The sequence below is a fragment of the Eleutherodactylus coqui genome, chromosome 5 (assembly GCF_035609145.1).
Source record: "Eleutherodactylus coqui strain aEleCoq1 chromosome 5, aEleCoq1.hap1, whole genome shotgun sequence".
Classification (NCBI taxonomy): domain Eukaryota; kingdom Metazoa; phylum Chordata; class Amphibia; order Anura; family Eleutherodactylidae; genus Eleutherodactylus; species Eleutherodactylus coqui.
Window position 1 is genome coordinate 217,995,184 of NC_089841.1, and position 15,255 is coordinate 218,010,438.

Here is a 15,255-nt window from a genome sequence, read left to right on the forward strand (position 1 = left end):
TGAATCTATATATATACAGTGTAATAGCAGCAGAATGAACTACTGTTATGAAATAGAGTGTTTCTGGGATAGAAGGAACACAAACCTCTGACATTGGTCCTCACTGTTATAGCACAACTGCTTCTTTAACCTTGTCTTCCCTGAGGTTATTTCATCCCAATCTAGGAATCCTACAGCTGTTGTGAACAGACAATATTGAATATTTTACATCCTTTTTTTTTAAACTTTCTTTCTTGAAAAGTTCAAAACTTTGCACGATTGATTTCAGGGGTGAAAAGGTTAAAGAATTCTGCTACTATGTGTCCGTTCTGTTATATTTCATACCGCCTATTAACAGATATGCTTAAGGACATATAGCATTTGTGCAGTGGAACGCAATGTAAAATCAGTAGTATCCCAACAGATTATTAAGTGCACACTCAGTTCCTGAGTGTGCTCTTCAAAATCCTCAAAAATGTTGATGTTTCAGAGCATCTAAGAATGCACTTCCGCTAAGTGAAACCCAGAGTTTACAAACATCGTTATAAAAAAGGATGGATACGATTAACGGAACTTGTTTGCGTTGTTTACTGTTAGACAAAAGCCTACTTTTCACTCATATTGCAACTTTAGCGTACCACACTGTGTCATGCAGGTCATGATACTGACTTGTAGGACACAAAAGATGAAGCTTGAATTCTCCTTTGTACAACAGAACAACAGCCAAAACATTTACCTTCATACATATAAATATCTTATCTTACAAAGATACAGGGTCTTCCCCATATATATGTCATGTATATGCTGTTGCACCATTTTTCTCCAGTGTAAGCAATCAACATTTTTTTTTAAAGAAGTGCAACTATTAAGTACAATAAACCCAGCAATAAAATACATATAAAAATGAGGAAAAAAAAAAGAATTCCAGTGACATTAAAAACTAAAGATCATGGTATAATGACCTTTAAAGAACGAGATGAAAAGAATCTTACAATGCAATATTAAAAACCAAGCAAAAAAAAATCATCATAATGTAGACAGTGAGAGTCAAATGAAGCTGTGTTTGGGTTAAGGTTGACAAAATAGTTAAGGTCACAACAGGAAATTTTGACAACAGTCGATCTTTAGGCATATTCTGTTCTACTGCTGTAATTTCAAGCCCAACATACATATATTTATACAATTCTGTTTTGAAAGCTTTTTCTATTCACTAGACTGCAGTGTAGGTATTCCCGGTGGCACTGCACTGCCTGATGGTTTGAGTGCTTGTGACAATGTGCTCGCTGTGTATTTGGTTCAAAACCAGGCTCTGCTGAACACTACCCTCCAGCGATGGCTGCATGCAGCCCACCTGGAACGATTGACCCAACTCTGTCTTCTCCCTTTTGGCTGGGGGCTCTCCAGAATCGTCAAGTTCCTCGTCCATTTCACTCTCCACATCGCTACCCTCATCTGCACAAACAAACAACCATGAAACTAGCACAAAGAGAAAGGAGGAAAGTGTAAGAAAGAGAAGAGGCTAATCACCTATACATGTAATACATGCAATTTTCACATATTTAAGCAAACAATTGCAATCACTTCCAAGTATATGTACAGTGTCAAGAGGAAGCTTTACATGCTTGAGAAAGAACTATTCATTAAAAGAGAACATATATGGCTAATATAATGGGCTAATAGGAGAAAGTCAGGGTTCACAGAGGGAAAATGAGAGCAGATGGAAAATGTAACAACCACAGCGGTTCCCCGAAAATAAGACACTGTCTTATATTAATTTTTGCCCCAAAAGAGGCATGGTGTCTTAATTTCGTGGGGTGTCTTATACTCAGCCGCCAGCGTCTTGGTACCTTGCGCGGGTCTTCACAGCGCTGCGGCAGGCTGTAGTGTAATCCTCAGTGCTGACAGAGGATTCTCTTCTTGGTAACGGGGGCATTGAATATCCAGCCTCCAGCAAGCGAGCGCCGTGAGTGGACAGAGCGCCAGATAATCAGAGACGGCGCTCGATGAACCAATTACAGCCATTCAGAGATGTCATTCAATGATCGAACGCCGGCTATGATTGACTGGCGCTCGATCCAATCACAGAGCTCACTTGCTGGAGGCGGGGTATTTAATGCCCCGTTACCAAGAAAAGAATCCTCTGTCAGCGCTGAGGATTACACTGCAGCCTGCCACAGCGCCGGGGAGACAAGCGTGAGGGACCAAGATGCCTGCGGCTAGGCGAGTATTGATTTTTTTTTCTTTCACCTAGCGTAGCTAGGGCTTATTTTCGGGGGAGGGCATATATTTCGAGCCCTCTCTGGAAATCAGGGTAGGGCTTATTTTCGGGGTAACACTGTTTCACATCCAGAAATGTATTTTTACTAAATGGCATGCAGTTCTGGTGAATTGTAGTATATGACACTTTTTCGAAGGCCATGGAAGACCTCCCTAGAATGCTTTCCTTTATGTAAACTGCACCACATAGAAATATACACATATAATTTACACTATGTTGTCATTTGGAGACAAGTTCAGTATGATCTCTCTGGCTATCACAATTCTAATTCCTTGTTTGCAATTTTCTGCATCTACATCTTTCTTAGCCGTCAGCTATTTCCATATCTTACACTACGATAAAACAAAACCGCCTATAGTCCCCCTTTCCTGAGTCCTTGCATGCCCAGCGCTGCACCTCCACTGCAGTCAATGACAGGCCTCAGCATTTGAACACAGAGGTCCGTGATTGGCTGCAGTAGGCTGTGATGTCTCATACACATTCCATCTGCCGCCTGCAAACACCGCATCAGAGGGGAGATTAATCTTTCATATTTAGAACCTCTACTCTGTGAATTCTTCGATTGGCTACCAGTCGCCCAACAACTGAGTTTGATGAAAATGTGTTATGAAAATCAGGAGGTCTCCTGCTTTTTAAGTTGTTGTTGGGCCTATTGCTACCTTGCTAACTTTTTATCCTGCTTGGCAAATGCGAAGAAAAACAAACAAAAAAGAGCCAAACGCTGAAAGACTTACGGACTACTAGCATTAGGGACAGCGTTGCTCTGGTTGTTAGTTTGATGCCTTATCATCTGCTCCAGTCTCCACTGTCAGTTGAATTATATTCACGGTCTTCATCCTCATCATCTAGTTAACATTCCCCTCTGCTCCTATCATCTAGTGGTAAGGACCTAGAGTCATTTGTGCTTTACTGTGTCGATATGCCCTTCCGACCAATATATCTCGTGACGCCCGGTTGTTACACTATTCGGGTCAACAGAAAGTCCTTGTGGTAGACATAGTACGCAAGAAAATGGACTGCTAAAAGTAGTCTCGTTCTGATATGCAGCATTCAGCCAGCGTCCTCCCATGAAGTTGTTAACCAATTCTTCCTTGTTTCTAGTTACCTCCCTATGCATATCATCTACTCCTGTACTTTACTTCTGACATTCTTGCTTTCAGGATGTTCTTACAACAATCCACCCCCTTTTCCCCTCCGCTCCCAAAGCTCTAATTCGGAGTTAGGCTATGCTCTTTAGTCTTTGCACTACTTCTCATCAATAAAGGCATGTTACATGTTTGATAGCGGATTACCTTTTTCCATATTTCCAGGAGATGTGTCATTTAAGTCTCCAAACTGTAAGAATTAAAGACAAACAATTTTGTAAGATGAATCTCCATCATCTTGAAAACTAATTGCTACACAAATTAAAAATGGTTTTGTTAACTTCATATAACCCTCTAGACCAGGGGTGCGTGACCTGTGAACGGGGGGGCCACATGCAGTCCATACAAGACTGTTACTGTGCTATACCTTTAATGGGGCTGAGGGGTGGTGCATGAGTGGTAGTCTCTATGTGGGACAGAGAGAAGTTGACTACTATAGTCTAATGATTAGTGCAAGCTCTGACTAAAGTCTTAAAATATACCAGATCTATCACAGTGACTCTGTTGGATGATAAATCTGGCGCATCTTTAGATTGCCTAGTTTCATTTTGCACCATCTGTCAGTTGGCTTGGTGTATGCCAGATTTTGCACCAATATGTCGGTGCAAATTTGCCACAGAAAAGTACATTTAGGGCACTATCTAGTAGACCTTTTACGGTACATACCGCCAATATGTTCTAAAGGTACCAGGCAGAACTTTAAGCTCTACTCTGAGCTTTGGGAAACGTACAATCGGAGAATGTGCCTTCGGAGGAGGAAAAGCTGTGCAGCCATGTTCTACACAAGTTGAGCTGAAGAAAATACTAATTCTTTTTACTTGTAATTTTTTTTCTTTACTTCTACTACTACGACACCCTGTTCCACTTATTCCACTTTCAGAACTATTAAAACCAGAGGATCAGTTAGAAATCAAAAATGGGAATAATAAGCTGGTTTCCATAATGATAGTATGATTGGGCCCGGTGTTATAATAACCATAGTATGATTGGGCCCGGTGTTATAATAACCATAGTATGATTGGGCCCGGTGTTATAATAACCATAGTATGATTGGGCCCGGTGTTATAATAAGCATAGTATGATTGGGCCTGGTGTTATAATAAGCATAGTATGATTGGGCCTGGTGTTATAATAACCATAGTATGATTGGGCCTGGTGTTATAATAAGCATAGTATGATTGGGCCCGGTATTATAATAACCATAGTATGATTGGGCCCGGTGTCATAATAAGCATAGTATGATTGGGCCCGGTGTTATTATAAGCATAGTATGATTGGGCCCGGTGTTATTATAAGCATAGTATGATTGGGCCCGGTGTTATTATAAGCATATTATGATTGGGCCCGGTGTTATAATAAGCATAGTATGATTGGGCCCGGTGTCATAATAAGCATAGTATGATTGGGCCCGGTGTTATTATAAGCATAGTATGATTGGGCCCGGTGTTATTATAAGCATAGTATGATTGGGCCCGGTGTTATTATAAGCATACTATGATTGGGCCCGGTGTTATAATAAGCATAGTATGATTGGGCCCGGTGTTATAATAAGCATAGTATGATTGGGCCCGGTGTTATAATAAGTATAGTATGATTGGGCCCGGTGTTATAATAAGCATAGTATGATTGGGCCCGGTGTTATAATAAGCATAGTATGATTGGGCCCGGTGTTATAATAAGTATAGTATGATTGGGCCCGGTGTTATAATAAGCATAGTATGATTGGGCCCGGTGTTATAATAAGCCTAGTATGATTGGGCCCGGTGTTATAATAAGCATAGTATGATTGGGCCCGGTGTTATAATAAGCATAGTATGATTGGGCCCGGTGTTATAATAAGCATAGTATGATTGGGCCCGGTGTTATAATAAGTATAGTATGATTGGGCCCGGTGTTATAATAAGCATAGTATGATTGGGCCCGGTGTTATAATAAGCCTAGTATGATTGGGCCCGGTGTTATAATAAGCATAGTATGATTGGGCCCGGTGTTATAATAAGCATAGTATGATTGGGCCCGGTGTTATAATAAGCATAGTATGATTGGGCCCGGTGTTATAATAAGCATAGTATGATTGGGCCCGGTGTTATAATAAGCATAGTATGATTGGGCCCGGTGTTATAATAAGCATAGTATGATTGGGCCCGGTGTTATAATAAGCATAGTATGATTGGGCCCGGTGTTATAATAAGCATAGTATGATTGGGCCCGGTGTTATAATAAGCATAGTATGATTGGGCCCGGTGTTATAATAAGCATAGTATGATTGGGCCCGGTGTTACAATAAGCATAGTATGATTGGGCCCGGTATTATAATAAGCATAGTATGATTGGGCCCGGTGTTATAATAAGCATAGTATGATTGGGCCCGGTGTTATAATAAGCATAGTATGATTGGGCCCGGTGTTATAATAACCATAGTATGATTGGGCCCGGTATTATAATAAGCAGAATATGATTGGGCCCGGTGTTATAATAAGCATAGTATGATTGGGCCTGGTGTTATAATAAGCATAGTATGATTGGGCCCGGTGTTATAATAAGCATAGTATGATTGGGCCCGGTGTTATTATAAGCAGAATATGATTGGGCCCGGTGTTATAATAAGCATAGTATGATTGGGCCTGGTGTTATAATAAGCATAGTATGATTGGGCCCGGTGTTATAATAAGCATAGTATGATTGGGCCCGGTGTTATAATAAGCATAGTATGATTAGGCCCGGTGTTATAAGAAGCATAGTATGATTGGGCCCGGTGTTATAATAAGCATAATATGATTGGGCCCGGTATGACTTCAAGTTGTAAGAGCTCAGGTCTAGTGTTTTGTAGAGGCTGATATTGTGGGTGAACTTGCAAGTTTGAAGTTAAATAAGGCGATGGGTCCAGATGGCATCCACACAAACGATCTAAAATAGCTCTAATCCACATGTGTCAAACACAAGGCCCACGGGCCGAATACAGCCCACTGCCTCATGTTATGTGGCCTGCAGAGTGCTGACGCTGCTCACAACTGTAGCGATTACCAGCTGGGGTGCCGCAGCTCCCCTCTGGTCATCACGCTGCTAGTGCCGCTGATCCCGGCGCACACTCGGACGTCGGTGTGCAGCCGGGATCCTCCTCCCCTGAGCCCCTGCTCCTCAGTTCTGCAGGAGAGGACTCAAGGAGGAAGCGTTCCAGGTGCACACACTGAGGTCAGTGTGCATCCGGGCTCAGCACAAGCAGAGGGGGAGCGGTGCTGACAGCAAGAAGGAGGTAAGTATATGGGTTTGGGAGGGAACTATTATCACTGAGGGGTTATTATTACTGAGGGGGAGGGGTTGTTATTACTGAGGGTGGGGGGGGGGCAGCTATTATTACTGAGGGGGGCAGCTATTATTACTGAGGGGAGTTATTACTGGGGTGGGGTTATTACTGAGTGGGGGGTGGGGTGAGTAATTACTGGGTGTGGGGGGTTATTACTGAGGGAGGAACTATTATTACTGAGGGGGGGGGAATAATATTATTGCTGAGGGGGGATAATATTACAGTGGGATTATTACTACTGAGGGGGTTAATATTATTACTGTGGGGGTTGCTATTACTACTGGGGCCACTGTGGGCGTTGCTATTACTAATTTGGCTACTGTGGGGGGGTCACTATTACTAATTGGCCCACTGTGGGGGTCACTATTATTACTGGGGCCACTATCAGAGTCACTATTACTACTGCGACCACTATAGGGGTCACTATTACTTCTGCGACCACTATAGGGGTCACTATTACTTCTGCGACCACTATAGGGGTCACTATTAGGGCTCGTTCACAGAGGCGTAATCGTATTTCGGTCGCACAAATATGCTGCGTATTGGTGCAATCGAAAATTGCTTATGCCTGCATACTTGGGCACACAAAAAAGAATGCAGATGGGCCCACTGAGATGGTGCGCAAATATGCAGTGAATACATAGGTTTCCTGCGCATTCACCACGTATTTGCGCAGCCCATTCACTTCAATGGCCTATTTGGGTGCGTAGTACGCAACAGAATAGGTCATGCTGTGTGAAAAAATACATCATGTGAATGAACTGATTGAAATCAATGTCTTCTATTCACTGCATATTATGTGCGCAAATACGCTTGTGTGAACGAGCCCTTACTATACTGTATTACAACCGGCCCTTTAAAGGTGAGAATGAGTTTGACACCCCTGCTCTAATCTGTGATGGCTGCACCTCTAAGTGATTTGTTTAACCAGACCCTTCTAACAAGTGATGTTCCTTATGACGGGAGAATGGCTAGTGTTGTACCCATTCATAAGAAAGGGAGAGAAGAAGATGGTAACTACAGGACAATTAGTTTAACACCTGCAGGGCTGGATACCTGTTGCACGCTCCCTACTCTGCTCCGGGCTTTATCTTTTTACTTCCAGGTATGTGCTGATACATGTTGGCAATAAGAAGATACAGTCCAGAGTGGCTTGGGGAGTACGCACTATTATTGTGATGAGGGCCAGTGAGGGGCATTATTACAGAGCAGTTACCTCCTTAATCACCTCCATAAAAGTGATCTTGTCCCTTCACTGCTTACAAAAGGGGTATAAGTAAAGAATAAAAATTTAAAAAGTTGCAAATTTTTGTGTGATTACAGTGCCCGCTAAAATCTGACCGTTATTCCATAAAATAGACATTGATTGATACATTCCCCCATCGTGTTTAGCCTCAAAAAGTCCTGCTGTTCTCAAGCTGTTCTCACACGGACGGTTTTTATCACTATGTTTTGAATGTCCCGGTAAATTGCTCCTATTGATTTCAATGGGGCCTTACAGATATGCTTCAATCACGGCGCTGGATGGCGCTTTCTGCTTTTGATTCTCGAGCGCTGTCTGCTCTATTTTCAGCGTTTCGCACATCTCATCACAATGATGGAGTGCGCTAAAACACGCTGCCGTGCGCAAGAACCTGCGTCCGAAAACGAAAGTAAAATCGCGGTGCTTTGCTGCGTCCATGTGTGAGCGTGGCCTTATGGTGTAAAGGCTTAAAGCAAAGATTCACATTTTTACAATAAGTATGGTTAGTAAGGCCTCTTTCACATAGGGGAGAGCGATAACCGTGCTACACAATCGCTGCGACACACAGCTTTGTACACGCGATTTTGTAGCATCAGTGATGCTTTTTCTTGTGAAAAAAAATCTTGCATCGCTGCTACCTAAGATTTTCTTGCGTGATAAAATTGTGCGATTTTATCTCTAGAAAGGTAATAGGACTTTCTAATATTAAAAACGCATTGCACGAAAATCGCAAGTTCATGCGATGCGATATAATCAGGGAGACATGGGCTACAAAAAAAAAATATCACAAATCGCAGCTGTTTAGAGTATGCCATGATTTTGTATTCTCGCAATGTAGCAGCCTACAAAACGTCGCTCATGTGAAAGAACGAATTGGAAACCATGGGCTTCACATGCCTGCGGTTTGTAGTGCATCGATACAGAATCGTGTGACTTTGTAGCCCGTGTGAAAGCAGCCTAAGGAAAAGAAAAAGTCGAAACTGGGTTGGCAACGTGTGACAGAAGAGGATGGGAGGAGTAACTTGGCAGCCGTCCAGTTACCTCATTCTTCATCTCAAGCTGCAATATCAATCCTATTTAGATGGAGAACCATCATCACTGACTAGTATACTTTAGTTACCTGAATACTCCTGCTTTCACTGTGTGGCCATTTTCTTTGTACATAGCTAAGTGAACAAAGTACATAAGAACAGAGACATAACCTAAGGTTCCTGAGTACCAGAGCTCGAGCTACCGCTGGCATTTATACCAGTGGCACCTTGTGTGGCAGAGGAGCCACTTCTATATTTCATCAGCACAGCAAACATGATGATCGCAACGTCTTGGTGACAAAATACCAACTAAGTAATGGTAATAGATCATCACTCACTGCACTATTCTAATATCTTAATTCCTATAAATGCCCTCAAAACGAACATCACCATGTTTATTATCCTCCAACAGAAGAATGGGGTAACCATAATGTTGCATAACCCCCTTTTTTATCCCATTATCCTCCATTTTCAGTTCCCTTTCCCCCCCTACAGATTACTGTTATTTCTACCTTGAGCCAACTGTTAAAATCCCAAAAGCTGGTAATCCAGGAGGGTCTGTTTCTACACTACATGATGAGCTTATCTATTAATCCATTATAAAACATATGTTGACAAACTCACCTCTCCCATGACGGCTATTGGAGATTCACCAGTTGCCTGGGCAACCCTGTGTTCAACTAAATAAAACATGTATTCATCGTAGAGAAGGCGAATGAGATGGAACGAGCCAAAGCTAGCAGCACTGCGCAGGGTTAAGTCACGAATAACCATGGAACTGTGTGAGAAACAAATGCCCATGAGGTGATCTGCTAAACAGTGCAAAATGGGTTTAAAATTCACTGCGGAACAGAAATTCTTCGATTCTTCTAATAATACAGCAAATATACATGTAAGGATCGCATATATGGTAGCATTAGGATTTTAACACGTGCGGTATTAAAGAATTTTGATTTCATTTTATAGTCATTCAGCACAGGAATTGTATTGTATCGCATCCATTAGTGGTAGGCTTTGGCTTGACCAAGCGGAGGCGCTGTTGAGGGAATTCACAAAGCTGCCTCTATGTGCTGCGCTCCTCGATTATCCTGATTACTCCAGCCAATAAAAGGAATGATTCGGGTAATGGGTATGTATCTTAGAGAACAGTATGTCACAAATCGGCACCCCCCCCTCCCTCCGGCATCGGGCCATCTCAGAGTACAAGTCATTGTAAGATCTTGTGTTCTGATTAATTACCATCTTCTGATTTATTAAAGCAGTAATAGTTTGATAAGCTTTTAATTAATGCCTATTACTGCCATGGGAGTACTGGGAGGATGAAACCCAGAAGTGTCTGAACAATGGCTTCCAGATTCAAGTAGCTGTATGGGGCTTTTTTTTTTAAATTTTTTTTTTTATACTAGATCCCGGTTACAAAGTAAAAATTGTTTGGGCAACTCTACCGGGATCTAAAAGAACAATAATAGACTTGGTGAGGCGATGGGTCGGCTTTGAAGGTGAACAACTTGGTTTTATATTAGTGCAAAATTTCACAAAATAAGAAGCCAATTGCTGACACAACGGGGACTTTGAAAAGCCAGCTGATCACCGGGAATTCCAGGCAGGGCGAGACTTTGTGAATCGATGATGGTCAAGGAGAGTCCCTTCACTTTTGGCAATCTGTACATGTTAGAACACCTTTAATTCATTTAAAGGGATTTTGTTAGCTCGAACTTGCTGTCCAAGCTGCAGACATCATGTTAGAGCGCAGGAGGAGCTGAGCAGACTGATACCCTGTTTCCCGTAAAATAAGACAGTGTCTAATATTAATTTTTGCTCCAAAAGCTTTCACTTTTTTTTACATGTACTGTATAGCTGCCTGGAGAGTATTTAAATTGACTTTTTTTTATTTACTATAACTAGGACTTAATTTTAGAGCAGTTCAAGTATCCTCAATACTACCAAAAAAATCATGCTAGGGCTTATTTTCAGCATATGTCTAAATTTATAGGAAACAGGGATATAGTTTTATAGGGGAAGATTCGGTATAACTTAAACGTTAGCTCATTCTGAGTTGAACAGTCCAATGGGCGGTCCTATCAATGATTGACAACTACATACAGGGGTAGCGGTCAATCACTGATAACTCCGCCCATTGGACTGGTCAACTCAGAATAAGCAAAAGTTTAAATAAATAAAATGCAAATTTATCTAGTTTTTTAGGAAAAGATTTGGTATATCACTCTGCTCCGTTCCTCCTGCTCTATAACATGATGGCTGTGGTTTGGACAGTGTGTTAGAGCTGACAGACCCCCTTTTAATAAGAACTATCATGCAGCACTAATATTTCTTTACAAGTAAGAACGGTTTTACAGTATGGCACAGTGGAATCGTGCTGGAAGAGGTGGGACATTAACCTTTCTTGCTAGTAATAAAGCAAGTTTTACCCTTTCTGAGATGTATTGCCCATAGGTCTTAAGAACATTCACAAGGGTAAAGCAATGCTATGAAGAGTTAAATGTGAATCCGAGCATTACCTGTAAAATGACCATTTAAGCAGAAATTGTCGCGCTGCCTTAGGAAAGCTAGGCCTCCCTTCATACGGTTTGAGTGCTTGTGTCACCACGTTATCCAGCCAGGCAGCCCACTGCTCCAAAGTGCTTTGCTGCTGAAGAGTCATTTTGAAGTCTGTTTCTAGTCTCTGCACCATGTTGTCATCACACTGGCACACCCAGGAAGCCTGCTCCTATCACAAACCAAGACATGCTCACACTTCATGTAACTTCTTACAATGCAAGGTGTTACTTATGATGACAATATAAACTACATACACAGAGGTAGCAGATTTCACCTTGTCTATCATACCTTGTTGCCGGAGGTTATCTTATATTAAGCCATTTAAAAGCTATTGACCTCTGATCTAACCGCAACACAAGCTTTTGTTAAAGGGAACGTGTCATGGAATTGTTCAAGCTCCTGCAGGAATTTGTACGAATTGTTCCGTGTAAATGCATGCCGAAAATTGAAGGACGAGCCGTTCAGTGTAATCAGCAGTCATTCACTTCTGTACGACTGTCTGCTTACTGTCAATGCAGGTGAGTGGGGAGAGAACACTTCCCAGCCTGCTCCGCCTCTATTGCTTTTGGCGATGCCAGTGATATTCGTGTAAGAGCAGAGAGGTGAGCATCACCGGGACGATGTTTTGCGCGATAGCTCGTCCCATCTGAATGGGGCGTAACTTATGTTAGGGAGCCGGGAGAAGTTTTTTTTTTTTTATACTCTCCTGCTCTTGTCATTGATTTGAAAAAGGCTGGGTGCTGCAGCCAAAACGTTGTTTTCCATGTGGACTTGATTAAAGGAGCATCCTCTGGATATGAGGACGTGACTATTGCATCTGCTTATGTCTCGTTTATGGACTGGCTCTTGTGATCCAGCTGAAGTCTACATGAAAATCCAACTCTCTTCAGAGTCCCATGTGTGTCCTGTCTTGTGCAAGTCCATGGGAGAGTGCGCTCATGGGACTCTGAAAAGAGTCAGATTTTTATGCTGGGTGAAGACTTTTGAGGGGGGACACTTCTGGATCGGCTGGAGCGGGTGAATATAAAAAATACAGCATCTAGCTCCTTGTTATGTCCCCTAACAGCAACATAGTGTGGAGATGTGACAGGTTCCCTTTTAAGTACAACCACAATTCCAAAACATGGGACGCTGTGTAGAATGTAAAGAAAAAAAGAATGCGATGATTTGGGAATCTCATGTAACCATATTTTAGTCACAATAGAACACATCAGAAGGGGGAAGGGAGACATTTTTCTATTTCATTTAGAAATTGATGGCAGCAACACATCTCAAAAAAGTTGGGACAGGAGTAACAAAAGGCTGGAAAAGTAAGTGATATTAATAAAAAACAGCTGCAGCGTCAATTTTCCCCACTGTGTTTAAAAAAGAGCAATTTAGAGAGTAGGAGCTTCTCGAAGCAAAGATGGGCAGAGGTTCACCAAATCGGGGAGAAATTGCATCTAAAAGCTGTGCAAGAATTTCAGAAAAATGTTCCTCAATGCAAAATTACAAAAACTCTGCCTATCCCACCAGCTACAGTACATATCATCATCAAATGGTTCTAAGAATCTGGAGAAATTCATGCGCACAGGAACAAAGGCCGATGGTCAATATTGGATGCCCTCAGGCGCCACTGCATTAAAAAGAAACAAACATTCTATAAAACAAATCGCTGTGCGGGCGACCCGAGTATAAGCTGAGATAATAAGTTTCCCCACAAAAAACTGGGAAAACTTATTGACTCAAGTATAAGCCGAGCTATACTCCAGTATATACTAGGTACAAAAAAAACCTCCATACTCACCTCCCAGCCGGCGTCTGTGTCTGTACGACAAGCTGCTTGAATTCTCCCTGCTGTAATCCCCCGCCGTCCTCTCTGCTCGGCTCTGTCAGTGCTGTGTAAGTAAGCGCTGTGATTGGATTGAGCGCCAGCCAATCACAGCTGGCGCTCGATCCAATGACAGCGCTTACTTACACAGCACTGATGGCAGGGGATTTGAAAGCCAAGCAGGGAGAATTTTAAAGCAGCTGGATTGGCTGTAAATGATCGAGCACCGGCTGTGATTGGCCGGTGCTCGATCCAATCACAGCTCCTACTTTCACAGTGCTGACGGCGGGGGATGGCAGAGCCGAGCAAAGAAGACAGCGGGGGATGACAGCAGAGAGAATTCAAGCAACCTGCTGCCCCACCGCCGGAGACACAGACGCCGGCTGGGAGGTGAGTATGAAGGTTTTCATTTAAGCTTTCCCGGACTCGAGTATAAGCCGAGGGGGGTCTTTTTCAGCACAAAAAAATGTGCTGAAAAACTAGGCTTATACTTGAGTATATACAGTATATATAATTTCTATTCAATATATAATACGCAAGTTCATTACACTTAGAATTTACATAACTTTTTCTAATATCATTATATACTTTATATATGTAACAAAAAGTAAGATATAATTTTTATAGTAGTTTTATATCTCACTTTATCACATTTTATAGATGATCATCTGATACCTTTAATTTTTAATATCTTCATTTATTTTTTTTAGTTCAACACATAACTAACCAACTAAATAGATTATAACTATTGCCACTATGCAGTCCCTCACATGCATCACAAAACTAACCCTTTACCGAAAATTGAAATTGATTTCTAATTTTGTTATTTACCATATATACTCGAGTAGAAGCCTAGTTTTTCAGCACATTTTTTTTTGTGCTGAAAAAGCCCCCCTCAGCTTATACTCCAGTCAGGGAAGGATTAAAAAAATAAACCCTCCATACCCCTCCCCGCTGGCGTCTGTGTGGTGGTGCGGCAAGCTGCTTGAATTCCTGTGTTCCCGGCGGCGATGTGGCAAGCTGCTGGAAATCTTCCCGCTGTCATCCCCCGCAGTCAACGCTGTGATTGGATCGAGCACTAGCAAATCACAGCCAGCGCACGATCATTCACAGCCAGTCGCAAGCTGCTTTAGGATTTTCCCCGCTGTCCTCTCCCTGCTTGGCTTTCAAATCCCCCGCCGTCAGCGCTGTGTAAGTAAGCACTGTGATTGGATCGAGTGCCGGCTGTGATTGGCTGGCGTTTTTTTCGAGTAACTGCCTACTCGGCCGAAAAGATTCGGGGGGCAGCAGGAGGGAGAGTGAGCGAGATTTCTCTCTCCCCCCTGCCAACCCCTGCTCACACCCGCCGCCCCCCGAATCTTTTCGGGCGAGTAGGCAGTTACTCGACATAAGCGATGCTCGGTCGAGTAATTACCTTAACCGAGCATGCTCGCTCATCTCTGTGAAGCCAATGTAGCCTGCTACATTGTAAGAATACAAAATGCACTGTACAGCCGCGATTTGCGATGTAGCCCATGTTTCCCTATGGACCCTGCCTTTCTGCTGTATCGCATGAAACGCGGTTTTCATGCCGTGCAACTTTTACAGTAGGAAATCTCACTGTAAAAGCCCAGAAATAAGCCTAGCTGCTTAAAAGAAAAAAATACATCACCTAAGAGGCGCTGTCCAGCTCCAGTGTATGTTTCACGAGGTTCATGGCACTTGACTGAAGTGCTCAGTCATAGCTTCCTAGGCAGCTAGGGCTTATTCTCGAGGTAGGACTTATACATCAAGGCCCCCCCCCCAGATGCGATATTTTCGCGCGCCGCCTGTGTGGAAGCAGCCTTAGATTCATTTGTTGTATGTACACATCTAGCACACTCCCCTTTAGCACCTATGGGTGCCATTTTTATATGTTAGGGAGCCG

General features: G+C 42.6%; 1 protein-coding gene across 1 annotated transcript in view; it reads right to left on the minus strand.

Moving 5' to 3' along the window:
• Positions 1-1,021: 1,021 nt before the first annotated feature.
• RFX3 (regulatory factor X3) overlaps positions 1,022-15,255 on the minus strand; it is a 246,147-nt gene continuing 231,913 nt past the window's right edge. The window contains exons 15-18 of the mRNA XM_066602010.1: positions 11,500-11,708; positions 9,605-9,758; positions 3,550-3,592; positions 1,022-1,431 (exon numbers count right to left, since the gene is read on the minus strand). Coding sequence (XP_066458107.1) covers positions 1,190-1,431; positions 3,550-3,592; positions 9,605-9,758; positions 11,500-11,708 — 648 coding nt within the window. The 3' untranslated portion in view covers positions 1,022-1,189. The remainder of the gene's footprint in view (positions 1,432-3,549; positions 3,593-9,604; positions 9,759-11,499; positions 11,709-15,255) is intronic.